General features: G+C 41.1%; 3 protein-coding genes across 4 annotated transcripts in view; 2 read left to right on the top strand and 1 right to left on the bottom strand.

The window, feature by feature from the left end:
* Sfl (N-deacetylase and N-sulfotransferase sfl) overlaps positions 1–8642 on the top strand; it is a 63205-nt gene extending 54563 nt beyond the window's left edge. The window contains exons 5-12 of the mRNA XM_076390905.1: positions 3112–3455; positions 3785–4073; positions 4485–4613; positions 4683–4865; positions 4951–5171; positions 5247–5525; positions 5642–5939; positions 6014–8642. Of these exons, the coding sequence (XP_076247020.1) occupies positions 3112–3455; positions 3785–4073; positions 4485–4613; positions 4683–4865; positions 4951–5171; positions 5247–5525; positions 5642–5939; positions 6014–6124 (1854 nt within the window). The 3' untranslated portion in view covers positions 6125–8642. The remainder of the gene's footprint in view (positions 1–3111; positions 3456–3784; positions 4074–4484; positions 4614–4682; positions 4866–4950; positions 5172–5246; positions 5526–5641; positions 5940–6013) is intronic.
* Positions 8643–8725: 83 nt separating this feature from the next.
* On the bottom strand, positions 8726–11283 carry Amt2l (Amt-2-like protein). Its single transcript, XM_076390362.1, has 6 exons — positions 11134–11283; positions 11012–11063; positions 10847–10962; positions 10714–10798; positions 9804–10651; positions 8726–9415 (listed from the first exon to the last, which is right to left on the bottom strand). The coding sequence occupies exons 1-6, from the start codon at positions 11281–11283 to the stop codon at positions 8726–8728; spliced, it is 1941 nt and encodes a 646-aa protein (XP_076246477.1).
* Positions 11284–11459: 176 nt separating this feature from the next.
* Positions 11460–27724, top strand: part of Mcu (mitochondrial calcium uniporter) — a 55268-nt gene continuing 39003 nt past the window's right edge. For both annotated transcript variants that reach the window (XM_076390886.1, XM_076390887.1), the window contains exon 1: positions 11460–11704. In XM_076390886.1, coding sequence (XP_076247001.1) covers positions 11600–11704 — 105 coding nt within the window. In that variant the 5' untranslated portion in view covers positions 11460–11599. The remainder of the gene's footprint in view (positions 11705–27724) is intronic.

The following is a 27724-nucleotide window of genomic DNA, read 5'->3' on the forward strand; positions in this document are numbered from 1 at the left end:
TGTTCAGTGTTTTGGTTTTGGAGAGGCAGGGTGTTTTGAGGGTGAAGTGTGAGGAGGGATATGGTCTTGAAATTTGGGGTTGGTAAATGATGGTTATTTTGTCTGGTAATAAACTTATAGCGAGGAATTCTGCATCTAGGTAACGACAACGCGATTCGTAAAAAGAGAATTTTCAAATATTAGGTTTTTTGAATTTTTGAATTTTCGAATTTTTAAATTTTCGAATATTTAAATTTTCAAATTTTCAAATATTCAAATTTAAAAATTTTTTGAACAGTAAAATAGTGCCTAGGATATCGAAAGGATACAGTCTGTAAAATAAAAATACACCAAACAATTCTTCAAGTCCAGTAGTAATCACTAGCACTAGACTCCGATTCAGTAGAAGAGGTCAATCTTTAGCGTACCCTAAGTTTTCCCAGAAATTGACAGTAAATCGTCGGGGAGATCTACCCTCTGCAACCTAAAGGTAACTTGAATCTTGAGTGATTTGGCGAAGGAAAGTACTTGGCCAGCATTGGCAAGGGAACTTGAGTAATTTGATCCGAAGACGATCTTTCGAGTAGTAAAAGTAGATCCAGAAGCTGTGCAGTTGCAGTGACGACCAGGTGGAAGTAGATTTAAGGACTCCCAGGGATAGAAGTGGTCAGGTGGGAACTTTCAACCGCTAAGGGTGAGACAAAACGTCCATCAGACTTAGCAAAGATAGCTTTCAACCAGCTCTCCGCCATTCCAGATAGACAACTTCCAAATCCATCTGAATCGTAATAAAACCTCCCCTTTTAAGCTTGAAGACCTTTTATCTCTCACACCTTCATAAGCAGAAACCCAAGCACCCCCATTTTCATCAGCATCCCCTTTTAATAGACATTATCGCCCCACGTCAGCGAAAGCATCGATCTACTCCACTGAATCTAGCACAGCCTAATCGAATAGGCGCCCTCCTTCGCGTTCATCGAGGATGCAACTCGCGGCCCTAGGCGTGTCGAGGAAACAAAATAAACTGCCGGCTCGAATGGCGGTAAATGAAGCAGGCTGCGCCGATGGCCATTAATCGAATGAACCAACGGCTGATTGGCTTCTGATTTAATTACCTAGCTACCTGGGATCCCCCAGTCTAGCCCAAGCCGCGGCCGCGTAATGGGGTTATCAGCGGGATTATTATTGTTGTTTACTGCTAACAAGCTCCGTTCACAGAGGCGGTTTGAAAGCGCGACGGCTGAGAGTCCCTGTCGCGAACAACGCAATTAACAAATTGCCTGTCCTGGGATTAGCCTCGCGTCGAGGAAGAGAGTGCACCATCGAAGTTGTATTCGATGCACTCCAGTGACCAGCTGCTCGATGACCCTCACGACCATCGAGCCCAGTTTTTCTAGGGCCTCCTCGAGGGAGAATGGACACCCTCGATGAAACGGGGAGTAGCTTTTCATTTGCGATTTAAAATGGCTTCCATGGATGAAAACTGATGGGCATTGTATGCGGGACCGTGTTATAATTATTGGTTATAGCTCAGGATGAATTAATCAGTTTCGATGGGGATTGTATAGCATGTTCCATATAACAGTTTGCCCTGGATATAAGCCCCTTGCAATATTCATTATACCCTGGAATATTATTTAAAGCAGAGATACTTGCTATAAATGCAAGGTAATCTAGCCTGAAACCCCCTCACTTTTTACTGTGTAATATTCTGCAAATATTGTAGAAGCTATTTGTCTTTCCAGTACTATTACTTTCTCGCTAGTCTAGAAAAAGGCTATAATCTATGTCACCAGAGTGCTCTTTTTGCCATTTTCCCGAGTTCCCTCGCGATGGTAACACGCCTCTCTAGCGTGTACCCTCGTTTCAAGCGGCGAGTCTACAACTCCCCAAGAAATCAAGTGACACGCAACAGTGACAGGAAAATACCAGCGACTTTTCCTCGGAAAATTGCGTGGGCGAATGAAAGTAGGGGAAGAAAGGGGAAGAAAATAGAGCTATTAGGCTAGTTGATTACAGAGTGTCGGTGGACGTGTTGAATCAAAGCATCTTTTGAAATTAACACGCGTTTACGCGGCCAGCCTCGTCGGTGATCGATAAGCGTCAACGCGTCGAACGCGCGAACCTGTTAACGTTGTCGCATGCGGGCTGCTCCACCGTCAGATGCGAAGAAAAAGAAAAAGGGCAACATGGCATCACAGTAATTTCTAGGCAGCAATAAACGATTTTCGTTGCACGTGACTGACGATCGACCAGCGATCGATGCTCCATTTCGCTCTTTTTTTTAAGCCTTCAACGTTAACGAGCACCGCAAGGGAAATTTTAAAACTGCAGGGCGAGTAATTTAATAAAATTGTTGATCTATCCGATAACTTACATTTTTCAAGTGGTGTATTAAAAAAAAATTATGTGATAAATGTGGAATTGTAGAACCGAGGAAACTCATCAAATATGAGTGAAATTGAAACTGCATTTAAAATGATATAATTTTTGTTAAAAAATGTATTCCTGTGTTTTAAATATGCAATATTTTCATTCGATTATAATAATTGGATTATCCTCTAAAGAAGATGCTTTTATTTGAGAGACTCTCAAGTGAAATTCTACGGTACGACTGAAATTGGAGAATTCAAGCAATTCAGTATATGCATGTGAAATATCTGAAAATTTAGGGGCTGCAAATATTGAAAAGCTTAATTTCATGAACTGAATGTACTATTTTAATTTGATTATAATTACTTAATCCTTCAATTAATCGTATCAGAGTAATACCGAATTAGAACCGAAAGGTATCAGAGGCTCCCCCGTTTATTTAAAAGACAGATTTAGGAATAGTCAATAACACTGAAATCGATTCCCAATTCGCCCTCCAAAAACAGTCCTTTCTCCCATTTTCCTCTGTGCTCGTTACCACGGCAATAGGATTATCCCGGTGGAATTTGATCGATATTAAATACCGCGCGTTATCAGTTCCCGAGGCCAGGGGCTGAACGAGGCCATTTCAGCGAGGGTTTAATTCCCCCTCGTTCCTCGAAATAAATAGAAAAAGTAGCCGTGGGGTAGGGCGTGCCGTATCCATTCGGCCTGATAAACCTAACGTTTATCGTCGTATATCGGATTTGCATTACGCAGGACCACGGCAGATACGACGGGATCCAGAGGGTCTTTTTCGGCGGTGGCCTGCGATTCTGGCTGCACAATCTGCTGCTCCTGGACTCTCTGTCCTACCTATCCCACGGCCAATTGAGCCTGAGCCTGAACCGCATGATCCTGGTCGACGTCGACGACATATTCGTCGGGGAAAAAGGCACCAGACTGAGGAAGGACGACGTGATGGCGTTGCTGGTCACGCAGCAGAGGATCCAAGCTCTGGTGCCGGGGTTTAAGTTCAACTTGGGGTTTTCCGGCAAGTACTTCCATCGCGGTACCGCCCAGGAGAATCTGGGGGACGATATGCTCCTGGAGAACGTCGACAGGTGAGTTACATATGCAATTTGCGGAAGTTAATATACTAATGGAAGTACTATTTAAAAAGGCATTCATTTAATTTATGGAAAGTACTGTAGATTCCTCGTATCACTCGTATCGTCTCTGTTCTCTTCTAATTAAATGGAGTATGGATGGAAAGTGTGTGTAGCATTGTATTAAAACATCCCTTGTTAATGAATTACAGTATGATTCAAAATATGATAAAGTAGCAAAGTAAATTTTTTTCTATGGATATTCTAGTCTTTTTTAGAATTAATATTTGTATTATGATTTGTACCATTAGAGAAATTGTGATTTTGTTTCTGTTATATTGTAGATTTACGTGGTTTTCTCATATGTGGAATCATCAGCAACCCCACCTCTACGAGAATGTAACTCATCTGCAGTTGGACATGGCTCTGAACAAACAGTTCGCGAAAGACCACGGAATCCCAACAGGAAGCGGGTACAGCGTAAGTCCTCATCACTCAGGCGTTTATCCAGTCCACGAAGGATTGTACGAGGCCTGGAAAAAGGTGTGGAACATCAAAGTCACCAGCACGGAAGAATATCCCCACTTGAGGCCCGCTCGATTGAGACGGGGCTTCATTCACCGCAACATCATGGTAAATATTCAATAACAAGCAACCCCCTTCATAAAAACTCTCTCTTTAAAAGAAAAATAACCATTTCCTTCCAATTCTCAGCAACCAGTTTCAAAAATTAAGAAACATCATCTCCCTCAATTCAAGCATCTGAATCTTTGAATCAAAAGAGTCTTCCTCATTTCAAGCCCTTATCAACAGATTCCCGAAAAGAATTCCCAGCTTCCTCTCCAAGAGTTCCAAACAAGATAACTGGCGAAGGTAAAAATCAATGCTGTCCACCTTCTCGAAGAGCCAGGTTACTGCTCTCAAAGACGTCAAACTGATAAAAAGATCCAACTCATTGATTTCCTCCGGGACAAGCCTTTTTTAACCCCGACAAATTAAACGATAAGGGCGATACGTGACAGTATCTTCTTCTCTCCGTGCTAGGTCCTACCGAGGCAGACCTGTGGCCTTTTCACGCACACGATCTTCATCGATAGATACCCTGGCGGAAGGGACAAGCTGGACAAATCGATACAGGGCGGCGAGCTGTTCCAAACTATCGTGCACAACCCCGTGAGTAATCCAATACTTGCTTCCCTTTTTCAGTAAATATTCTGTATCCTCTACTACCCTGTGTTGCAGATCAATATCTTCATGACGCACATGTCGAACTATGGGAACGATCGGCTGGCGCTGTACACTTTCGAATCGGTTATCAAGTTCATACAATGTTGGACGAACTTGAGGCTCTCCAGCGCGCCGCCCCTGCAGCTCGCCGAGCGCTATTTTCAGCTCTACCCGGAAGAAGCTGACCCTGTGTGGGGTGTAAGTTCCGCTTCAGCTATGCTATTTCGTGTACAGACACTTTCGAGTAGGTAGTGAGAGGAGCTGACAGTCTGTCGTTTTCCAGAACCCCTGCGATGATCCAAGGCATCAGAAGATTTGGTCCAGGAACAAAACCTGCGACCAGCTGCCGAGGTTCTTGGTCATCGGGCCACAGAAGACTGGCACGACAGCCTTGTACACGTTCCTGTCCATTCACCCAGCAATAAGTAGCAATCTACCGAGCCCAGATACTTTTGAAGAGATACAGTTCTTTAATGGGAAGAATTATTATAAGGGTCTCGACTGGTGAGTAGAGGGAATGGAATTTTAAGGGTGCTAGTTTGATTGATTGGTTGGATGATCGAGGATTTTTGGTTCCAGGTATATGAGCTTCTTCCCCGCGTCGAAAAACGAGAGCTCGAGGTACCTTTTCGAGAAATCAGCCACCTACTTTGATGGGGAGTTGGTGCCGAGGAGAGCTCACGCGCTTCTACCGCGGGCGAAATTGATTACCATATTGCTGTCGCCTGCCAGGCGAGCTTACTCTTGGTACCAGCACACGAGGGTCCACGGAGACCCTGTAGCGAATAATTATTCCTTTCATTCGGTCATCACCGCGAGCGATACGGCTCCCAAACCGCTGCGTGATCTCAGAAACAGGTGAGCTAGATTCAGATATCTTTTAGAGTTCATAGTATAGAATAGACAACAAACTAATATTATATGTACAATATAACTGTAGTAGCAAATATTATTAATCCAAATCCTCTTCGCAGGTGTTTGAACCCTGGAAAATACGCTGTGCACCTGGAGAGGTGGCTTTCCTACTACCCACCTCAGCAGTTGCACATCATAGACGGCGAGCAGCTGCGTCAGAATCCTGTGGAGACGCTGCACGAGTTACAAAGGTTCCTCAAAATCACCCCAGCCTTCAATTATTCGTCCCATCTAAGGTACGACCCGAAGAAAGGGTTCTTCTGTCAGGTGACGAACGAGGACCGTACGAAGTGCCTCGGGAAGAGCAAAGGTCGCCAGTATCCCCCTATGGAGGATAAATCGTACAAATTGTTACAGGTGTGTATTAAATTACTCTCGAACTCTTTGCTGTGTCAGTGAACTTGAAAGTGATCGAGGTTTCCTATTTGCAGAGGTATTATCTATCCCACAACACGGCCCTAGTTAAATTGTTGAAACGCCTGGGACTGAGGACGATCCCGCAATGGCTGAAGGAGGACCTCACCGACACGGTGATGACCTAGCAAACGTCGATTATATGAAACGACACCGTTTCCGAGCTTCTCGTGTCGACGATGAACGAGATTCATCGTCTGCTAGAGGAAGATCTGTAAAATAATTGTACATTGAACGCTTCCACTGGACCCCAGTTCCTCGATGGAAGGACGACAGAGGCCTACGATCCCAGTGAACTGGCCTAAATCGATGGGGAGCCTGCGAAACTAGTCACTATAAATCAATTCCACGGTGTGACCAAGCCGTGACTGTCGAATCGTTGTTAAGCACTATTATTAACGTTGTATTATTATTGTCATCGTTGTTGCCTCGTAGAGGATGTGGTTATTAGAAGACAGCCTGCTCGCTGGTGCCATCATTCGGTTCGATTGGGTAAGTCTGTTATCATTACTACCGAAGCGAAGTCGAAGAAAATTTTTAAATTCGGGCTCGATCGATATTTTGGTAAAGTAACCACGAACAAACGCACACTTTAGTGCTTCAGTAGTAATGAGAAGAGTTAGTACAACGCTTGAGTCAGTGAGAGAAACGACCAAATGTGGTCTGGGAGGAGGCGATGCCTTTGATTCCCTACGAGACAAGATCCTGTCCAAATCGTGTTACAATGTTTGAAGAGATTTATTTCCTCATGAAAGTGATCGACTTCTTATCCTGGTACTAATCGCAGGATCGTTTCAACGAGTGAGAGTCTGGGACTTTGAGCTTTTCTCATCCCCGACTGGCTTACCTCTTCGAGACGCGATGTACATTAATTCTCGTTGTGTGAGCGTTATTTAAGGAACGATATAACGATGATTCTATGTATATTTTGACAATACTATTCTTGGTACTCGATGACAGTTGGGAGAGGTCGATGTGAAAGGTGTGTGATCGCGTCCGTTTGTACATTTATGTATCGTACTATTTTGATGTGATCGTAGGTGTACCATAACGACTTAATACGGTAAAATTCAGATGGAGAGAGAAAAACTATTGGGGAAGTTCGAGATCAGCTTTTGATATTGATCTTGGATCGGGAGGTAACTACCTATTTGCAATAATCGCTATTATCACGTGTTCAGACACGCAACTGGTTTAACGATGATTCTAAGTTTCGAGAATAGGAGAATCATTCATTGTTGAAGAAAATCGAGCGATCTTTTGGTAGCTTTAATGCCTGGTGTATTATATTTAGCAAATCTCAGATCGTGGCAGAAAAAATCTCATCTTCGCGAATGGAATCTTTATTCGTGGGATGAACCCGATTGTTGCGGTCATTTGTTGAATGCATATCAGTTACAATTGTCTTTGTTACCACTGTATACGATATATTAATCACTTACCTTTGTCAATTCGCTGAGATGGTCCTCGGTATGCCATTTTCTCGATTTCTTTTCTTTTTAATTTAATCTGGATGTTCGCAGGATGTCTGTAGTTCGTTTTAGAAGTTTCTCATATCTGTAGAAAATCGTTACTTAATCGAGAAAGAGAAATTGCACAACTATGAACACTTGTCAGAAATACATCCTTTAATCAACGTGAAAAATAGTGAATATAAAAATTCATAGAGAGCAGATCAAAACGAGCAATTAAAAAATCATGTTATATATTCCCTCGTAAAAACATTTACATCGCCATTTATTCGTTTTATATTTAGATGGTATTTTATTAACGTTTTGTTATACCCTCATCCCTGTATATTTTATTTTCACTTTTATACTGCCGTTAAACTGTGTCACGTGGCGTTTAACGAATCATGTACAAAGTTTATTGTTAATATATATAATTATTATAGATAATGATAACGATATTAATATACTAAGCGATTGATTTGTTTTGTCGAATCGTGCCATTTTAACAGTGTTGTATATACAGTTGCATTATTGTCCTGATCGAGACGTTGAATCTCTAGAGTCAATAATTATTCATTTTTGTTCATTATGGCGGCAGCAACAATTTGTCTGATTTGCTGCCAGCTGACAATAATATAATACTTCACAACCCGGAGTCGCAAAATTTTAGGAAAATTCATAATACCAATATGGAAATTTAAAAATCCAGCTACGTGATTAGCACTGCTTCGTCGTTGGTTCACTCATGCGTGTACTTTTCCTGCTTAAAATATTGATTTCTCGATAAAAATAGATCTGAAGTTTATAATACTACCCAGAAAGCCATAAATTTTAGTTAAGAATTATACTTAAAATTTTCGTACGATTACTTCACGATCAACTGTATTTTAATACTCATAGAAATATCACAGTCAATCAACGATGAAATACTGCTAATATCTGTCAGAACACATTTCTGATGGCATGGAAAATGCGTGGAAAGCAATGACCGTTTCGTGGATGTTTCAATAAAAATGAAAGAAGTGAAGGAAAGCTATCATTGTACGAATAAACCGAGACACGTGTAGAATATGTGTACGACACTTTAATAGAACCTTTGATTATTTAACTTAAAATTATTCTATTGTAAAATACTGTAATAACTGTACGAATAGTTCGTAAGTTCTAATAAAAGAAATGTTTAAAATCCTTGGAATCATCAAGTACTTGACTCTACTCTTTTTTAGCTACTCTTTATTTTAAACATCAATTTTCACGCCATTTTCAGTTTCTACCACCCTAAGTCTGATATTTCCTGGCATGAGCTCCAACATTCGGTCGTTGGTTCGCTGCTGATCCCGGTTGCAGATAATCAGGATCCTCTTCACTTTGAAACAGTCTCCTCCAGAACCTCGTAGGACCTCTTCCCAAAGCTATACTCGCCCTCAAATGATTCAAGTGCTCCGTCCTGTTCCTCAGCAAGTGCATGAACTCCAGAACAGTAAACGCGATGCACATAACAATCCCAACGAAAGAGGTAATCACGATCAGACAAATTAATTGCCAAGAAAAATTCAGTAGCATGAATGTCACATCGTTGTCTTCGATGTCGAAGAGGGGCGCCAGGAAGCTGCCCAGAAGAGCGCAGACAAGATGTATAGCCACGATATTGCAGTAGTCCTCGAGAGCGCTGTGAAAGACATGCCTCGCGACTAAATAGAATAATACACTTCCTGTCGAGCCAAGACCGATCGCCACTTGAGGAGAGTAAAAGTTTGCACCAGCTGATACTATCACCAGTCCAGCAACCGTGGCTTGGACACACCTCATCACGGTCCAGTGATTGAATTCTTCACTGGTGAGCATGAAATGAAAAGCCACGACGAGTAGGCTGCACGAGGATGCAGCTAGGAGATTGTTCAGGTAGATGTTGTGGTGACTACTGTGCCGTATTCGAAGCCAATCTGTGGTGTAGGGCATGCTGAGGCTCTGGAAGAAGAGAAGGAGATTGAAATTTGAGAGATCTGAGTAAAGTGAGTTCTCTTTAATTGGTACCGCCAGTTTAGGCCACCAAGTGGACTAAAATTTAACTTCAGTACTATTTCTATTAAGTTAGAGAAGAATTTCTCAACAGAGGCTGTATGGTCTCTTAGAATGTGGAAGAAGGGAAGATAGGGACAAGAACAAAATGAGAATAAAAGAAGAAAGAGGACAGAGGTGGTCACAGCCAAAAAGAAAACCCTGATTTAGAACCCTACACTCTAGAACTCTAAAGTTACCTCAGAAGCTATCAAAAATGGTGCAGCTCTCTCAGATTTAGGAAGAATCCTCTCGTGGTCAACTAGGAAGGTCTTACCATCAAAGGACCCTCAATTACCTGTAGACCAAGGAACACCAACAGCTGTCCAGCAAACACGGTCCCTGCAGAACCGGCAGCAATGCTCGCATCATCTATAGCATCCAACCTGAGGATCCTCCTTCCAAGTATCAGACACCCTATGAACCCCGACAATCCTCCCACAAGGTGAACAACCGCAGATCCAGCATAATCGCGAAAGTGGACATGTCTTCCACTCAAAACATTCCTCTTCATCCATCCCTTAGGTGTCCATGCCCAGTGTATCACCAGAGGCTGCATCAACGCCGCCAGGAGGAATCCTATCACCAGATATCCGACAGTGTGCGTTCTTCCCACGATACCACAGGTGCAAATCGCCGCAGCGATTACCACTGCAGACCAACCAACTATGGCTTCGTCCTTATCAACAGTCGCGTTGCCTATCCAGTATCCTTCGCCGACCAATCCACCCACGTCGCCATTGTAGGCGATGATAAAGCCGACTAGGGCGTACGTTATCGTCACCCAACAAAAATCAATGATATTTTGCAGAAGAATCAAGTTAACGTTGTCGATGGGCACGCTACCAACGTGAATGAGGACGAAGCCCACGCGCAAGAGGATCACGAGGATGACGCGAGCCATGCTGGGAAAGGAAGAAGCAGAGGATAGAGTGCCATTGTAGAAGCTCGTGATACGGCTGAGCTCCGTGTCGTCGTAGTAAGTATAATCATAATCGTTGTAGTGAGTGTCAGACATCTCTTCGCGGAGGCAATCTTTTGGGGAGAGCCTGATTTCGCGCCAATTGCGAAGTGGGTCCTGCGAGGCGAGGGGTAGTCTTCCACATTGGGAATGTATGTATAAGATTATTGAATTTCGAAAGGTTACTGTGGACGTCAGAGGCTAGGGGTTAATTATGAAAAATTTGACGCGTGTAGAGTGATGTTGCATCGGTGGTTGAGATAGTTGTGAAGCTTGATGCGGATTCTATTGGAAAAGATACAGAGTTTTAGAATAGCAGAGAGTAGGTAATGCTAATTACAGTTAGAGGGCTTGCAGGGTGATGATATCAATATTCTCACGTAGATAAGTATACTAAAATATAGAAAAAAGATAGAAACTAGCGATATCCAATATCCAAACTTAAGATTGAGCGCTGAATGCCTCAGAGGATGAGGCACGAGAGCGTCAGGACACTCTTTAATTTATTATCAAATATTAAGTACACTTCTCTAAAAATAAACTACTATATTCACTCCTCCGATTCCCCTTCTCAACCTTAATACCAACTAAACATTCCTAAACATTAAACTCTATTAATTAAACTCATTTAAAAAGACCACTGCAAGCGCAAACTCCCCCTCCCCACTAATAACCAAAAACCTATTAAAAACCGCCTTTCTCCCTCCAAAACCTCTTCCCAATCCAGCCTCGAACCCAATCCTATAAAACCCCAAGAAGAAAGCCCCATCTGCCCCCCAAAAACCTCAGCAAACCCCCGAAAATCCCAGGAACCCATCGCAGTGCGCGCAGCAGCGTTTCAAATATTCAACGTCTCCGCGCGGCGGGCGGCGACGCGCGTGGATTGGTCGGCGCAGCCGCGGCTAATGGCGGCCGAGGCAGCGCGGTTCGCGCATGTCACGCTATTGGCCGTCGCAAGGTCTGGGTCTCAGGCCGCAGGGACGAGCCGGCAAGCGATGCCGCCCGTCGTCGAAGGTAGTCGCTCGAAGACGGTCGTTGGTTCCTCTGTGTCAGGTGTCAGTGACTCGTGAACACGAAAAGCAAGTTAAACAGTCAAGAAAGTGCTCCGTTCTTGACGGAGGCGTCGCAAGAGGATGGCCACTGTGTCCTTTCGCGCTCTGTACGTCGTCAGATGGTACGAGGTCTCCCGCGTCCTCGGCGTGTCCTCCACCCTGACCAGGACGAAGAACTTCAGAAACGTGAGTGCTGACATTTATTATCTATCCTATGTTCTGCTAACACGAGGTTTAATATGGTGTCAGAGCCACGAGTTTTTCTGTACGCTGTTTCATGTTAATATCGCGTAGCCTGCGTTTGATACTCGTGCCTCCTGTGCCCTCTGAGAGGGGGGAACTCCAGTGTGGAATACAGGGGATATAGAGGCGAAACTTTTGCTGTTTCTGGTGCTCGTAAATTCGTGGCCACTTAGGTAACAGCTTTCTCTCGATTCGGTGCCAGTTTCTTTGCGTGTCCACGTTTGCATGAGGACTTTCTCGAGCAACAGGCTCCCTAAAATAAATCGGTGATTAACCAGGGATCCAGTTTGTCGCCTTCGAATTCCGCCAGTGTTACCTACGGTGCATACGTAAACACGCTTCTGCCTCGAACAAACATGGACATTAGAGAGGGGAGAGGCACTGCAGTGTTCGTATTTATTTGGCGAATTTCGTGCAGCGTGTTTTGGAGCTGATTTTGTCGTTGTAGGTCGGGGATTACGTTTTGCTATTTTCTGGGATTTAATATTTTAGGATTTAGATAAAATGGAGTTATATAGGGCTTCAGTTGCTAGTGTTTTTTAGCAAATATAATTAAACAGCAGTAGAGTTCGAAAAGTACATTTTGAGATATTTACTCCAAAATATAGTTCTGTACATTTGATATATCTAGACCCCTTAATATATCTACTTTTTTCTGTAACTTAATTTACCGTGTCGCTGGGGTCCAGATATAATTTTAAAATGATCTAAAAATAGCTGATTCTGGACCTGCACTGCACTGTTCTTCAATTCGCCGATTCAATTGGAGAACATTGGTATCTCTTGAGAGACGATAACGAATTTTAAGGACCCAATTTATATAATCTTAGACCCAATTCTTTTTAGTACAGTTACCAGGAAGAGCGTATCACATGTCACGTCGAAAGCTCCAATAAAACAATTTACGATTACGTTACTCCACGATTTTACTGAAATCACGTCGCGACGGTTGTGAGTCCCTTATCAGGTCGCTGATTTTACGTTTATCGCCTTACGTCACGTTTCATCGTTGCCGCATAGTAAATCACCGCCTTGATAGATACGGGATTATTATTTACATATTTAGTCGCCCACGCGCCACGTTCCTGGAGAGTCTGCAATGCGCTGGTGTTAATTGTGATTGATACTAATTACCAGCTGCGTTGCTGTGTTTGTTCTGCTCGAGAATAGGAGCAATTCGTTAAAGTTATCTGGGATCGTGGTGCAGTTCCTATAGGTTTATTGTCGCCTCGAGTTTCTGGAACGGGAAGTGAATTTCCTACGAATGCTCCTTGCTGGCCAATTCGAGTGGGGAAGTATTGACTGGTACTAGTGGATATAGAGGATTGGGTGGACAACTTTTATTCGGGTGTGAAGATTGTGGTTAGTATGTTATGAGTAATGGAATTGTTATGTGACTCTCAAATGTGATAATGGATATGGGTTTGACGAACAGAGTAACACATCCTTTGGATTTATTTGTTATCTGATAGTGTTGAAGCTGCGATATATGGAAGAAGACTTTGTTTGAAGATGAGAGGTGTCAAGGAGAGTCTAAGGTTTTAGGAATTTGGAGTATTCGCCAGGGAGAATGAAGAATATTTAATCTTTTAATATTTGGGGTCCAAGTTTATTCTAAATTAATAAGAAGTATTCTATGTAACCTCTCCAAATAGAAATTTCAATGCAAAATTGATGTCAGTGAATTAAAGAAGAAGCTTAATTATTCATTCCAAAATGTGTGCCAAAACACTTCTAGAAGTAATTAAATATTAAGTACTTTCCACACCTAAGGATTATAAGCTCTTAAAACCTCGGGCTCTGCTTCGAAGATAGGAAATACCAATCCTAAAAGAGAAGGTACTACGCATAATAAAAGAAAAATTACTACTAGAATAAAGGATCTAAGTCTTACATATAATCCAAGACCTTTGACCTGGAAACTATTATATCATTCCAAAGGCATTTAAATACGAAGAATCGCCTCTCTCGCTGTGAATCATATAAATTCGTGTTCCATATCTTCACAGCCCGAGAAAACAATTATTATCTGCTCAAAATTCAGAAGAACTTTTTCAGCAAATTTAACACTTCTCCAGTTTCCTTTATTATCATAACAATACCTGCACCAAGGTACCCAAAGTATTACCAGGCACCCGAAAACCCCAGTTAAAACTCGAGAAAATAAAAATAGCTATCAATAATCTACAAAGCTGACCTGAAACACGATTTCGAAATCTATGACATCCATCTACGCTTCAAAAGTCCTTCAGTATTTTTATTTATCATAGCGAGTTTGTCGCCAGTCGTCTATAAACCTGACGTTTATAAATATGGATGGACGTTCCGTGAGCCTTTAGCCAAACTCATAATACTGTCCTGACATTCATCTCTGTCGTCGAGGCAAACTGCGGTAGCAGATTGGAATAGGCTATTCGATAATCTGCCATTGAGGGGATCAAATATTCGAAGCTGATACGAAAACTGGGCCACGTGACCCCCCTGAAATAATGAACGTCCTGTTCTGGAGTGGGTATAAAATTCAGGGACTGTTTATCATTTGGCTCGGTAAAAGTAGATGTTCCCTCGGTGATCTTTTACGAATATCCCCAGTGACCCATTTCTTTCGTAAGGAGTGAAGTCTTCATTTTGTAGAGAAATAGTTACGTTCTTTTATTCAGCGTTACGTTAGCAGACACAAAAAGAAATGTGGACTGTGAGCAATTCTGTCGGGTCGGTTTACGTAATTTGTTTAGGAGCAGTTGTTTAAATGAACTTCATTTATTTTTAACACGCCTATAGAAAGTCTCTTGATTGTCAATTTGGAATCAGAGAAAAGAGTTTTTCTTCAAATATTTGCAGTATGTGGAGTTTGGTATTTATTTTTTATTCTTGTTAATACTAATACAGATTTGCATGAAAGATCAATGGTCCAAGTGTTAATTAAGAAGTTTCGGTAGTGCATCAAATTAAGGTTATTAATATTTTGTTTGAAGTGCCAATTTTCAAGTAATTAGAGTTATTTAGTGCACTTGGTAACTTTCAATATTTACATCGGAATCGTATATTACATGTGTTAACATTAATCGGCAATTAGACCAAATGTAACATCCTATGACGTGATCATTGGAAACACATTATTGGATCATTAGTCATTCATGATCGATAACGAGTCGCATAATGTTCGTTGCAAGGGTCAGTGGCTAACATAATTTGCTAGCGATAACGCCGTCCTGAGTAATAGTTTCTCTGGAGCAGATTACAGAGATGCAAGGATGCGGAATAGCATTCTAAATTTATCGATCAATAAAAGCTTGTTACACTTTATAACTTCGTTAGATGATCTTATTGAATCCAGCGCGTTTCATCTTCATTCGCAACTAAATAAGTCAATCTCTGGCTTCCAGCCAGCAATTTCCACTTTAACTTTCTGTGCTGTTATAATCTGTGATAACATTTCATTAACTAAATTACTAAATTAACTTTTCACCAAATATTATACATATAAAAAAATACCTGCATTAAATTTAGTCTAGATGGAGTTGTGACTTCAGCAAAAATCTCGAAACTTTAAATACCTTCTGAGTCACGCTACTCATATATCTAAGATCGTTTCTTTAAACACATTTAGTGTCACGAGTCGCATACGTGAAAGAACAGCTTAACGCGAAAAAATATCAAACCCTTTCATAATCATTAAATAATTACACCAAGCTCTTCTGAAACTCGAATTAACATGTACCGCTAGCAAAATCAGAGACATTAGAATGCACGATAACTGACATCATTATGTAATGCTGGATACACGTCACAACACTCGCATTTATCATCGTGATTAACTGTAAGCACTGTAGACACGGGAATACATTGAACGCGTGGTTAGATCCGGGAAATCATTTGGAGTGATTCATGAATGGAACTCGTCGTGGTGACTGATAGTAGCTTTTACGTATGTGCAAATGACTTCTATTTGATCACCTTAATCACGTTTTTCGAAAGGCGAGTCATATATCGATTAACTCAGAATTTATCGAAAATATATTTATAGCCTGAGTTATCTGGCTCTGTCGCGTAAATTAGTGGTAAATTGCTACAATAATTACTACCAATCAAATACTACTTTCACTGAAGTACTTCTGTTTTTATTTCGTTTTTTATATATCTGTTACTCATAGGAGAAAATGAGCACTGATGTTTTTATCTCTATCTTTTTTTCCACCAACTTTTAATCTCCCACCGACCCCACGTGCTGTGTTCAAATTCGAGTTCCAATTTCGTCTGTAATGTGAACCGTCTGTCGTGCACGCATTCACCCGACACATGGTACACAGGCGTTCGTTTCAAGCCGACAGACGGGGATATCCTTGTCACGATTCCACAGGTCTCGACCCAAACCGTGCTGATGCATTCACGTTGAAACTCGTTCCCTGTAGCTACCACAATCCCCTGATTTATCCCTATCGCTGTAAGCATTCAGTCTGTTGCATCCTTGTCATCCAACGCAGTGATTCATCCCGCGTAATCGCGCGTATCTCCAGGCGAATGTGCATCCTCGTTGCTTCTATTGAGCGTTCGACTTCTTTGCCATTCCATTCTCGGGGATTCTGTATCATCTGCTAACGATAATGGGAACGAGAATAGAAAGACTAGGTGCACTCGTTGGGATCAAGGCTGATTTCAGAAAAAATTACTCTGAATTCTGAATTACTCTGAAGCTAGATATGACCCTTGCTGTGAATAGATTTATGCATATTTAGGTACATTGAAGAATAAAAAATAATCACTAGTTTACGTGAGGTTTGTTGTTGAAAAAGAAGTATGAGGTTGCTATTTAGATTTAGAGTAAAATGTCTTCGCTTAGAGTAGCGAATTTTTCTTTAGCTTTCTATTTCACTTTCTGTACTATATCGATTGCAATAGTTAATTGTCGATAGTAAAACTGTAATAAAATACACAATGGTAGTCTTTCCTTTAAAATACCTGCATTTAAAGACCCAGTTCCTATGAAACTGTATCCTTATTGGCTACTCCATCAAGCTGCCTCTAAACTCTAAATAATTCCCAGTCTAAGTCAGAATTAAAAATTGAGAAGCATTACCTAGGCAACTCTCGACCTCATCGAAGCCAACCTCACCCTGATTGATCATCGATTCTCAATTTTCGTTCCAATCTCGCGGCAAATGATCCTACACAGAAACAGCGATCTATTTGCAACGACTTGGGGAGTAATCGTTAAAAGCACCCAAGCGGAATGGCCCCGAGCTATCCAGTGCTCTTTCCCATTTGCTAACCTAGGCGTTCTGGAGGCCAAAACCATTCGATAAATTGCGTTTCTGTCTGATCGACTGCCTAGATCGCTGGTTTAGAGATCGAGCGAAGGACTAGGCTCGATTGCAGGAAATAGACACTTTGCAAGGGATGTTTATAGTAGAGCGGCTAGGTATCCCTCTGACACGGCGATTTGCATGACTTTGAATCCTGTGTACGACAAACACTGGAGTTACACTTAACTTTGGGAAGAGTAACGTAGCTGATGCTGGAAATTTAAATACTGGAGGTTTGCTGAATTTCCATGAGTACAGACTTTGAAGACTTCAGCTGCATTTTCACGAGAGGAATGTTAAATACCAAGTGTATTGACACTTTATTTAGTGTCTTTTCTTTACTATCGTATTTTAGAAACTTTGTGAAGTAGATTTCTCGACAAATTAGATGTGGTCTCTAGCTTGGAATTAGAGTAAAAGGTCGGTATATTAGGATTAAAATGAGAGTCACTGGTCGAGTCAGTCACCGATAGTCTAATGAGTACTATCTACGATAGTATCTTACGCCAGCCCCTTTAGGGGTGTAGCGAAGCGTTCTACTGAGAGAGGTCAACGGGGTTGTAAAACACCGAGTAGTGCTACTTCCCAGAACCATTAGAACCGAGTAGTTCCTCTGGTGTACTCCGCTTTCTTCGAGTAACCCGATATCTCATTAACCAGTCACAGTTAAAATAAATTTAAATAACTCAGTACCTCCAAATCAGAAACTTTATTTTTAAGTAACCAACTAGTTACAAAACCCTAGCCACTAAAAACAGTATTTAAAATCCTCCTTCAAGCTAAAAACACTTGAGTAATAATTCACATAAAAATTCAGCTCTAGAATACTCCGATTACAAGCCCTTCTTCCATCGAACAACACCCACTTCTCATTAAAACATTCACAAAAATAAGTGCTCTTCCCAGAACCGACTAATGAAGAGCTCATTTTGACCCTCTCCCTATTTCTAAATTGCTCCCCTCGAAACAGAAGCCCAAACCCCGAACTGCATTAACCTCGAAACAAGTAAACAGCATAGCGTAAACATTAGCAAACTGCAGATATAAGCAGATTACAGAACCCTCGATCCCTCGGGGGTGTCAAAAGCACCGCTTCGACGAGTGTTAATTATTCCAGACACGGTAATGAGAGTAGGCACGACGACAAACTAGGCGCGACGAAATTGCTCGGCTACGTGGGTCTATTCGTCGCGTTAATTATCGCAATGAGTAATGGCGAATCGGAGGGTAGAAAATTCCTGGGACGATTAACTTGAAGGATACGCTCGTTTCGCGCTTTTGGCGACTGGAATCTGGTTAGTCAGCCTTTGGGGTGTAATGAGGGTGGCAATTGTCGAGGGCGTGTTTCACAGCCGAAGAAACGTCTCGGGGGTGAAGTTAAGCGCAAGTGGTCTCTTCTTCGTCCGTTTAAGACGGTGCTAGAGATCTTGGATAAAACGTGTCCTCGCCTGAGGGCAATCGTGGCTTGTCCGAGCTGGAGATCACTTCTGAATTGTTTTGGAGTGTCACTTTGTTTATTCAGGTGTCAATTTTTTGGTGGTGCTTTAGAGGAGGAGTGACAAAAATTGGAAAGTGGAGTGTCGTGAAACTGGGGAGTGTAGAAGTGATTGAAGAGGTGTGGAGCAAGGGATGTTGAGATATTTTATGGTTCTTAAATATGGTTGTGTATATTGTACACTATTTTTAATTTTTTAAGTACTTCTACGATTTAGTAGTCTGAAATTTACTGAATCTGCTTAGAACTGTGAATAGAATGAACTCCTTAAGGATCATTAAGGGCCCATAATTTAACTTTTAATGGACATGCGCAGAATATTTCTGTCATTTACCACTCAGCTTTTCATTAGCAATATTGCGTAAAATTCACTCAATAGCACAAACATAGTTATAAAAAAGGAGTTCAACTCGTCGGTCCGCAGTGAATAAACTGCATACAGTATTCACGTTCTGCATGTCGTTCTTTTGGCGTATTTATACATAGTTAGGCGAGTTTAACCTCGTTTCAACGTGTATTCAACCTCGATGTTTATATCAGCCACAAAGTGGCCCTCTTCCGGGTCTCCTTATCACACCGCCAGTTTCCTGTATAACAGCAGTTTTCATAACATCGCATGCTCGAGTCTCTGCTTTAAATTTAGAGCTTATTACTGCACGAAATTAGGGCGTCTTCCCGTGGTTCAATTACCTTAAGTGATCTCCAGGCATCCTCAAAAGACGAAGGAATTGATTAAACAAATTGATCAGAAACAGGAGATCCCTTGAGAGGTACTTCGACGTTGACAGAATTAATTAGCGTATGAATTATGTTACCGTAACGTTTCAGTAGAGAAGATTTTAATTACTTAGTTCTGAGCACCATCTGCCCATCTTTTTACGTATTTGCAACCAGAAGCTTTTTCTAGGAGTTCTGAGTTCTTGGTCCAACTTTGCCACCATGAATTATGATCACCTAGACAGCAAATGGTTCGTACTCTTTGGCATTCGTTTTATTGAAAAAGTTTGCCAAGTAGGTCTTCCATGATCACTGTTGATTTATATTGCACGTGGAATATCTCCTTAACTTTTTGGCGAAAAGTAGTAAAGGCGGAGTAATTGCGGTTTACAATCAATTTCTGTGAAACAAATCGAAGTTTATCAATGATCAATTCATAAATCTTCATTTATCGTCAAAGATAAGATACCCCCAAGCAAATATTTTTATTAGGAAGATAAGATGTAATATTTCCAAATACGCGTAATTTTTATTTCAAAAATAGAGGAAATGGCTTTAAAGATAGTATCATAAAATTTCAATAGCAATAATTCAAAGAAATTTAGTTCATATTTTCTTGAGGAAGAGAAAGTACCTAGATAGTCATAAAAAATAATGAGATCATTGAAATATAAATTATTAATTTACCACTCTACCTTCCCATATTTAGCAAATGTAAATACATTCATTAGTAGGGGCATCGATCGATGTCCTTACTCAATCGTCTCAGCAAACAGCTCTTTAATTTAACCGTTCCTTTCGCAAACGAAATAGTCTGAAATAAGGTCTCTGAGTCTTGATTGGCGAATCCACGGAAGGAACATCTCGTTTCGTCGTAGCTTTTACGAGTCGTCAAATCTCCAACTGATTCGATTATCGCTATGTAAAGTAAAGCGTGTATTGGATGCACGTTGCATCAATAATTTTCAAAGGGCTTCGCTGAATTCGATTACCGAAAAGCCTGGTATTGTGCTGTTAATTGGTTAGCTGAAATATCGGATTATTGTCGAAAACTGATGGCGAAAATTTATTCACGAGCATTTAATTCGCGTTAAAGTATCGCTAATTGAAAACCAATTGGCTGGTAATTTTAATTACCTCTTTAAGTAATTTTGGTGAGTGCTGTTTGATTGGAAATCAGGGCCTTGTTGGGTATTATATTAGGTCAGTAATAATAAGCAATTTTTTCAGAAAAAATAATCAATCTTGTAAACTTAGTATACATTGCCTTCTCAAGATAATTTGTTTCTTTCCTAAACATAGTGGTGCAAGTGCAATATGCAATTCCATTTCTTTCTGTACATGCAGATGTGGCTTACACGGGTCAAAAGTTATGCTCCAAATTTGCATAAGTGCAGTCTGAAGAGAATAGCACAATCGCGTTTCAACGCATTTACATTTTGCATGTGAAAAAATATTGTATTGCTAGAAAATTATTTAGAAAAGTGTCATAACCGTAACTGTGAAAAAAGATTAGAATATTCAGTGCTTTTACCGACGTCGTATAAAAGCTGCGCATGTAATTGCATTCCACGAAAAATGCACTTGCATTCTACTAGTGAAAGGTATTGTGTTGCAAGAAAGTTATTTAGGAAAGTAACATTCTCTTTTTCATTCACTATAATCAAAGTTACTACCAACGTCATATGCACTTAAAAAACCGATGCAACGGCAGAATGCACTTTCACCAGAAAAACTTAATCCAATTTGAAAAACTGCATCACATCTCTATCAATCCCATAGACAGCAACAAAAGTCAAAACTTCCATTTTTAACAAAAATAAATTCACAATAATAAAAGCTACTACCGTATACATTGAAAACTCAGTGCAACTGAAAAATGCATCCTCACCTAGAAAACCCAATCAAATCACAGAAATTGCATCACATATCTACAAATCCCTCAGATAGCCCAGATTTCAATTTTTACCAAAAACCCTCTACCGAAACTGTTTCCTCTCTATCCACTAATATCGATAAAAGCTCAGCGCAGCACAATTCTCTGATCCAGCACGAGCTACATGGAAAGCGTTTCCAGGGAACACCCTAGTAATCCCTCCGCGACTTTTCGTCGCCATTAGCAAATACGAGACGACCACTAGGCAAAGGGACACGAGGAAAGTTGGGGTAATTGTTCGTAAGAATCTGGTTTCCCCAGCGTGTCCACGTTAGCCCAGTTGTCTGCTCGCATCCCCCTATTTAATATTACCGTCTACGCTGTGTACATTGTTAGAGGCAGTTAAGGGGTTTGTATAGAGGGATACAGACTGCGGAGGCTGCGGCAGGCGCCATGGACATCGATCTGTTCCACTGCCACGTTCTCCCGACCCCGAGAAACCTCGCTCTCTCTGGGAGCCTGAATAATTCTTATCTGACTAGGACTGGAAACGAAACGCTTTTTATTCTCATCCCAAAGCAGCTCTATTCGCTTCAGGCTGGTTTTTTCGCGGGAATTATCTCCTTTCTCTCGTATTTTCCCTTCTCCTTTTTATTGGAGGAAATTTCATCGGGTTCCAATATTTGGGTTAGCTTTCGAGGAAATTGAATAATATTTGTGACGTGTGGTAGTATTTATTTCTGGTGGGAGAGGAAGCATTGTTAAATAAATAAATTTCTGATAATTGCAAAATTCAGCGTGAATGAAGTTGCCTCCAGAATTTTTACGTAAACTTGCTGCTGCGTATTTATCCCCCCTCTGTCAATTCACATCAGTTTTAATGTACGCAAGGGAAAAATTGCTCGAAGCATTTTTCTGGGACAAAAGCTTTCAGGGAAAATCCTGTTAGGCAATCGGGGATACAGCCGACGAAGCGGCTTGAAAGATCAGTCAGAAGAGCATGAAGCAAACTTTTCTCGAAGAGACACCCTATCGGTCCTGGGGAAAATTATCTTTTGCTGAGCCGAAGCCTAACTAGGGGAAACTTTCTAAGAACGCGACTGTCTCAGTTAGAGGAAGTTTCCGACGTTATTAAAGGAGGCAGCAGTTTTCAGACTTGGGTGTGGATGGGGCACGAGAAAGGATGACCTCCTTCGACAAGTTTTTCCAGGGGGAGACATCACTTTGGGGGAGGCTGTAATTTGTACTTTGGGAAATAGGTCCATGTTGAATTAAGCGTTTATTGGGAACGTAGCTGGAATTTTAAAACATCCTTTAATCTTTTACTCCTAGCGTAACTGTTGGGTAAGCTTCCAGAAAGGTCTTATTTCAGTAACCAGTGAAGACAGCAAGGTTGCTATAAAATAAATTTATGCCCTTTTTAATAAAAGGAGGAATTTATTGATGATTTACTGAAACTTGATACACTAAATCTAACATAAAAGATTCTAGGGAGATTTGTGAGTGTGTGTATTAGAAGTGCTTGGGGTGAAAGGATGGAGTCTGGTGTAAAAGTTTATTACACGTGGGGTGTCTGCTCGCTTTATAGAGAAGTATGAATGGTTATGCGACTTGTGTTACAACACTTGCCAGTCTTGCCATGTAAACATATTTTTTAATAATTCTATTGAAGTGAGCCAAAGGTAGGAAAGTTGAGTCTTTACGTGTTTCTCGTTCTTCACCGTTCTACTTCTCGTAAAAGGGTACTCAAAATAGCTCTGTTCGATTTTCTCAGATTTATGGACCATTAGAAGTGCTCCATTATCCATGCCGCATAAATTCCTTGGTGCCTGTGAGCCCTGCACTTGTCTTAGAATAATGGCAATGACAATGGGAGAAGGCAGCGGGGTTTGCATAAAAATTACTGCAGCCATATCATTTTCCAACGTCTACAATTTCTGTTGCCTATTTAATAACCTTTGATGCGCTTTCACGGTATTACTGTTGGCGCTATTGTACTCAGAATTCAATAAAATATTTAGTAATGGGTGTATAGCCTCCCATAGAAAGAAACTTTTTAAAATGTTCCACTTCAAGAAAGAGACTACTCACTGGAAATTAAATATTTTCATTCAGTTACTCGGGGTTTCAGTTCACGAGCTCCCCTCGAACAATTAACTTTTAAAATTCGCTAAACACTTGCAGAAGTGTGTAAGGTAGCTCGGAACGAGCCACTTCTCAGTCCACAATTTCATTAAACGGCTTTTTTAATCCAACTGCTCTCTTCTACCCGCGAATTCGCTTGGAACTGTTCATTAAAGAATAATTATATTATCGTTCCCTTCAATTAGCACTAGGTGAGCCTTAATTGAGAAATAGAATCGAATTATATCACTTTTAAAGCAATGCGATACAATTTATCAGTGTTTGAAAAGGTTAAAATTAGAAAGAGATATTGTTGCTTCATTGAACAGAGGTTTATTTATTTTATCGTTCACAAATTTGTAATACAGTTCTATATCTACCCAAGAAAAATACTCCATTTCGAAAATTTCTACAAATATTACATATATTCCCTCGAATTTTTCATTGTTCCTCAAAACACGAAGAAAAGCAGGCGAAATATTGTAGACACGAAGGATCCAATACTTGTTCTCGTCCACTCGTGCCCCAAGAGATCGCCTTTCCTCCTCAAATTGTATTTTCATCTCAAAAGGAAAGCTCGCCCTATAAAAATAAAATCCAGGAGATCGAAGGAAACCTGAACCTGATCATTTATATCCTGCATCACATTATTTCTCTCGTGTCTGGCATGCTAAAAATCGACGAACACTTCGCTGATTCCCGCAATTCCCGATCGGTCAGAGAACCGGAGGGAGTCACAATTTTCCTCAGAATTCGATTTCCAGGCGGAATTCTACCCCGCAGCGCGACGAACGTAATTTCCCTTTTTTCCATCAACGACTCTGTTCCACTTATTCGAGGCTTAAAAACGAGTTCCCGACTACTATCGGCGATCAATGGATCTATCTTAACGCGGCGATCGCTCTGACGACGACGGCAATCGCGCGATCGATGATCTCATAGAATACCAGCGATTTTCCACTCCCGTCGCGCCAGGGGCGATATCGAAAGACCTCGAAGTATTCACCAAGGCGCGAGTTAAAGTCGTTTCGTGGAATGACAGAAAATCGCGTGGAGGAACACGCAGGAATAGGGAAACCTTGACGTGAGATTTTAATGAATAAGCTGTTCAGTGAGAAAAACTTTGTTGGAGAAGAATTCCGCGAGGAGGCGTCGAGGGGGTGAATCAATAATTCATGGAGGACGCCACTCAGTGTCCCAGCCAGAAGCGAGATCGCGATAATCTTGATAATGGAATCAGCTTTGGTATTTGATCAGTGTAAGACTCTTCTTCCGTATCAGGCGGATCCCATTGGTATGAGTGCTGAAGAATTGTTCTCGTTTCTAGGATGCTTTACGAAGTTGATGTTCGAGTGTGAAATTCGTCGAGGCTAATTCGTGATAAGGATTCTTGTTGCAGAGTTCGAGGGTTGCGATTATCTGTCTTGAGAAAAATTCAGGTTGCTAGAGAAGGAGAAAATTTACGATTTGAAATTTAGGTTTCTTGAATTCCTCGAATTCTGGAATTCCTAGATTCCTTGGATTCCTAGAATTCCTAGAATTTTCTAACACCTTATAAATTTCACCTAAACAAATAAAACCAAGTGAATTCCATTTCTAGAAAATAAATTCATAAAGTTGGAGCAACTGCAATTGACCTATGAATTCTATAAGAGCGTTACAAGGATTGTATCTCTATCAGAAAAATTACAAGTGGCAATTTAAAACTAAATAACAACTCACAGTAGGTTTCACTGAACATTTTCCATTTTCCTGAACAGTTCTATCTTTTTTATACCTCTGAAATGCTTTCAACGAGTTTCCCCATATTTCTCTCTCATTTTCAACGCGGATTACGAACAGCTGAAAAACACACTGCACCCCGTTGAAAGGGAAAAAACCGTCCACTCGTTCGAACTTGTTAATTACGTGCGTGAACTCTTCTAATTACGAATCCCCTATGGAACCTTTTGTCCCCATTTTTGCGAACCAGAATTTAGCATTGCAAATCTTCAATTAGTTGAGCAGGAACTTAAAACTCCGTTATTCGAACGAAAAAAGTACTTGTATTTACTTCACGATAAGGGGAAGTGGAAACGAGTAGAGAGCTTTAACATTTCTCAGACGAGGAGGAATCTAAGAATCGACATTTCGCTGGAACCAGGATTTCTGTATTATTAGTAAGACACTGAGTCCTCTCGAAAACCGATCCTGCCTCGATAGAATCCTCACGAGAACTATTTCCAGCTTTAAATTCAATTTAATCCTGATCTTGGGAGTATCTCTCGAAATACGATAAAGAGTGGAGGAATAGTAAACATCTCAGGGGTTTCTACCACTCGTAACTCATAAGGCAACAAACGCAACGAAACATCGCGTAAACATTGCACAGAGAAATAATCGCGAGCAAATGCAGCTTTGAAGAACGTTCTTTATCAGAGGATCAAGTTTCACAGAAAACCATTTCCATAATGGTCTCCACTGAAACGTCCGCTGGGACGTCTGAGTATTTCAGATTCCAAGAAAAACAAAATGAATTTTGCTCCCTGGAAACTGATGGCACGATCCACGTTCGCCATTGCAATTTTTTAACATTGTCAACAGGCCTCCAGTTATTCTATGGAGTACAAAGAAATTTCAACTTTAATATCTCCACTTCCAAAAACTACTCCCGCAAACTGCTCAATTTTTTCACCCCGCATTCAACCTGTCCCAAATAAATTTTTCTGAATTGAATTCCCAGCACCTCCAGAAATTCCTCCATCTCATCACGAGGCGTCGTGGAAGGTAAAACGTGTTTCGCGGAAAGTGATGGGGAATTTCTACCCCAGCAAATAGGTTCTTCCCTCAGCCCTAGTTTCCCCGCCTTCTTCCTATTACGCTCCCCGTTTAAAACCGAGATATTTCCACCAGATTGCAGTCCAGATTGCATTTAATCAAAGCGTTTCGCTGTCGCGTTGCCCTGCTGTCGAGGATTATTCCGAGCGAGCACAGGGGCTGCAGCGGCGCTGCTGGCAGAGAAATTATTTTTACGTCGTTGCATAAAGCGTGCTCGCCGAATTCCTCTCAAAAGCGACTCGGAATTCGCGTCTGACTGTCGGCCAAAATTTGTCGCTCGTTTGGAGCGTCACGAACCGCGAGGATCGGCGACGAATTCAGCGCGACTTCTCGCGTGTGAAATTTGACGCGAATGGGTTCGACGACGTATGGTCCTCGGGTCGAAGGTTATCCAGAGGATCGTCGGTGACCCGTTTCCACGCGAAAACTTGGCCAAAGGAGCAAACAGCATTCGCGTGAGTCCTATCGATCGACCTCGATATCTGGGGAATTCGTTTTAAAGCGGGTGCTCGGTTTACGCGCCATCCTCGCTCGAATTTTAAGTTCCCGAGGTGGTTGGAAGTGGGGGGAACTTCTGGGACGAGGAGTTTTACAGTGTTAAATGAGGGAAGTTATTTCTTGGGTTTTGTCGAAATTGCAGGAGGTGAAGGTGTTCTGAGTTTTGGTAGATATTGAGAAATTAGTTTTCGTGTGGTGTGGTGTGTTAGAATTTGCTGAGGGTGTGTAATCGCCTTGAAAATGTGTAATCTTGTGAGAGAAGTGGTGGAGATGAGGTGCATCCTCTTGGGAACCTTCAGTTCTTACTTTGTTTTACCTTGACGGTTGTCTGACTCGTGGCTTTCTCATTCTACTTGGAGCTTTTCTTTAAACTCTGAATCTGCTCTAGGCTACTGTCTATTAGATTTCAAGCAATTTAATTCTTAGCTTAGGTTAAGAATATTTTTCTACTAAATTTCATTTAGTTTGAAAGTTATTCATTTAACATTTTTTCATTTTTCTTACTGTAGATCTACTAAAGTACATTACGCAAGCTGCAGAGTATCCTGAAGGCGTTCTGTTCTTATTTCATTTCACTGTGACCCATGTCTGACTCGTGACTTCCTCATTCTACTTGCAGAGTTTCTCTAATTCCAATCTAGACAGTATTCGTCTTTAATTTAATTCTTAACTTAGCTTAGAAATATTTTTTTAAACTATATTCTACTTATTTTAGAAACTCTCTATTCAGAATTCTTTCATTGCTCTTGCCATACAATAATTCCATAACATCATAATTCTCTCTATCTTCTCATCGAATTAATAACCGATGACTCCAAGCAAACACTGGAATTCAGATACCACAAATCCATTGAATCGACGATCAAATATCACTTAATCACTTCATGAAGTCGCAAAAAGTTTCTTTAACCGCCACTGGAGCAAGGTATTATTGTTGCCCAGCCATCCATTAGTTAGCACTGCTATTATTATCGACGTTTCTATTCTGTGAAAATTAGAAAAAGCTTTCACACGACCCTGTTCTAGCATTCTTTCCTCTACCTGTTCACAATCACATTTCTCGCTATATTTCCTTCCAGTCAGCGAAAAAACGAGTCGCATGTGCATGATGCAGTTTTTATCGCGCTCATTCA

Source organism: Calliopsis andreniformis, unplaced genomic scaffold (genome assembly GCF_051401765.1).
Source record: "Calliopsis andreniformis isolate RMS-2024a unplaced genomic scaffold, iyCalAndr_principal scaffold0022, whole genome shotgun sequence".
In the NCBI taxonomy this organism is placed as follows: Eukaryota; Metazoa; Arthropoda; class Insecta; order Hymenoptera; family Andrenidae; genus Calliopsis; species Calliopsis andreniformis.